Genomic DNA, 1979 nt, shown 5'->3' with positions numbered 1-1979 from the left:
CCCAATTATAATAATAAAAGTGAGCTGCAGGGAATGGTATGCGCAAATGATTGTAGGCAAAAGAAATATAGTTTTGCAGGATTTATTGAATCACACAAATAATTATAACATAATAGTAATAATGGTTATTATGATAATATTAATAATTAATATACATTTGGAACAGTACATACGTACTCGGTATGATCTAACAGTATATTCTACAGAAACTTTTACAATCTCGCTGGTTAGTATTAAATATTCTTCTGAGTCAATCATTGTAATTATAACTAATAAGCAGAACATACGTATCACTATTTAACTGAATTTACAGGTTGAGATCTTGTTTACCGCTAATAGGATTTCTGCGTTTTTTAAAATATCTTCTGACGTCGTAATTTTATCCGATAGATATTTCCAATACTTCTGTACCCTAATTTGTCGATTGATACCCTTCACGCCGGAATCAGTGACTTTTTCATAAAGTGGATCTGGTACAGGTGAATCAAAATTATATTACATTGCACTAATACGAATCAAAAATTGCATGAATGTTTTTTAATGAAATAATTACAAAAATGTATTGATCTTCTTCGAAAAGGAAATATAATCTAAAGGGTAAAAGATGAAGAAATGATTATTTTCTAAAAGAGATTTTGAATTGTAATGCATACCTTTTACAATTTTCTTTTTTAAAGGCGATAAGAGCTGCCGACAATTTCTTGATTTCCGCTGTTCCCAGTATTTCTGTTTGCTCTTTGAAAATCTAAATATTTTCCTTGAAGTGTAGCTCTACCCCAAAGTTCGTCAGCTACTTCTCGGACAAATTTGAAATCGTTCTTCCATTTCATGCTTTCCCAAATGTCAAGATGAATATAGAATCCGTCACCTAGAACATAAAAAATGTCCAGTAACATTAAATAGTGTATTGTGTATCGAGGTGTCCTACCCTCCTTGAAAACAAGCAAGTTTTCAAGGGGGTCGGAAAAAAATATATTTCATAATTTTATAATTTCATAATTTCATAATTTCATTTAATAATTTTATTTTATATGAACTTAATAACTTCATTTATATATCATACGTTCATTTGTCACACTTTAATTTAAAATATAACATTAAACAAAAACATAAAAACAATTTAAAAAATGTTAAGTGTATGGTAAATCATATTTTTCTAGATTAAAACTCAAGGATTAACTCTAGATAATGAAGAAATATGTAATTTAGTATTTATCGATTATCTTACAAATTTTTGATTAGGATAAGGAAGCATGTAAGTATAAAAATTATTGTAGTCTATTATTTAAGTTATACTTACCAGCTAATAGAAGAATGTACGCATTGTGCAAATAAACCCTCTTATTTTTTTTCCCAGACCACCAAACTTTATATTTGTGAAGGGCACGAAAATCGTTTGCATTTTTTGATTTCGTAATTGATTCCACAGAATCCAAGGGTACTATTTTTTCGTAACCATTTACAAATAATACATACGCCCACTTGAACTGCTTTGCACTGTTACTCGACATTTGATTAAATCACAATAAAATTATTAGAGAGGTCGTACGCAGGTCAGTGTCCTTCGTTCTGATATCGTACGATTTTGAGTCGTTCTGAATCAAGCCGATTCGGCAGATGCGCCTGTTTATTGATAGCGCGTCAGCTTACGATATTTTGTACAACCTTTTCAATAGTGTGAGTGAGAACTGAGTGAATTTATCGCTTGAAAAGTTCGACGAATACAATATTATGGTAATACAAACCCATATTCGTGGATAATTATTGCACTTTAAGAGTTTGAACAGTGATAAAGTAAGTAAATGACATTAAAAGAATTAAAAATAGATCAACGATTTATTAGAAAAATGTTATCCTCATACTTAACTGCTAGTGACTATAAAATAAACTAATATTCAAATAAAATACATTTTATAATTTTAAAGCTTCCTCTTTTAATTTTATTATTATTTATACTTATTAATCATTAAAGCGTAATG

The 1979-nt window shown here is 29.1% G+C and overlaps 2 protein-coding genes across 2 annotated transcripts in view; both read right to left on the bottom strand.

Moving 5' to 3' along the window:
* The window catches only part of LOC117178714 (inactive dipeptidyl peptidase 10), a 1065008-nt gene that overhangs the window by 522610 nt on the left and 540419 nt on the right, over nucleotides 1–1979 (bottom strand). The gene's annotated exons all lie outside the window — the stretch shown is intronic.
* Nucleotides 115–1539, bottom strand: LOC117177672. The gene is made up of 3 exons (XM_033368496.1): nucleotides 1301–1539; nucleotides 654–868; nucleotides 115–470 (listed from the first exon to the last, which is right to left on the bottom strand). Exons 1-2 carry the CDS (start codon nucleotides 1509–1511, stop codon nucleotides 672–674), a joined length of 408 nt encoding a protein of 135 aa, XP_033224387.1. The 5' UTR covers nucleotides 1512–1539; the 3' UTR covers nucleotides 115–470; nucleotides 654–671.

This window comes from Belonocnema kinseyi, chromosome 8, assembly GCF_010883055.1.
Source record: "Belonocnema kinseyi isolate 2016_QV_RU_SX_M_011 chromosome 8, B_treatae_v1, whole genome shotgun sequence".
NCBI classification, from domain to species: Eukaryota; Metazoa; Arthropoda; class Insecta; order Hymenoptera; family Cynipidae; genus Belonocnema; species Belonocnema kinseyi.
This window is presented reverse-complemented; position numbering and strand designations above follow the sequence as displayed.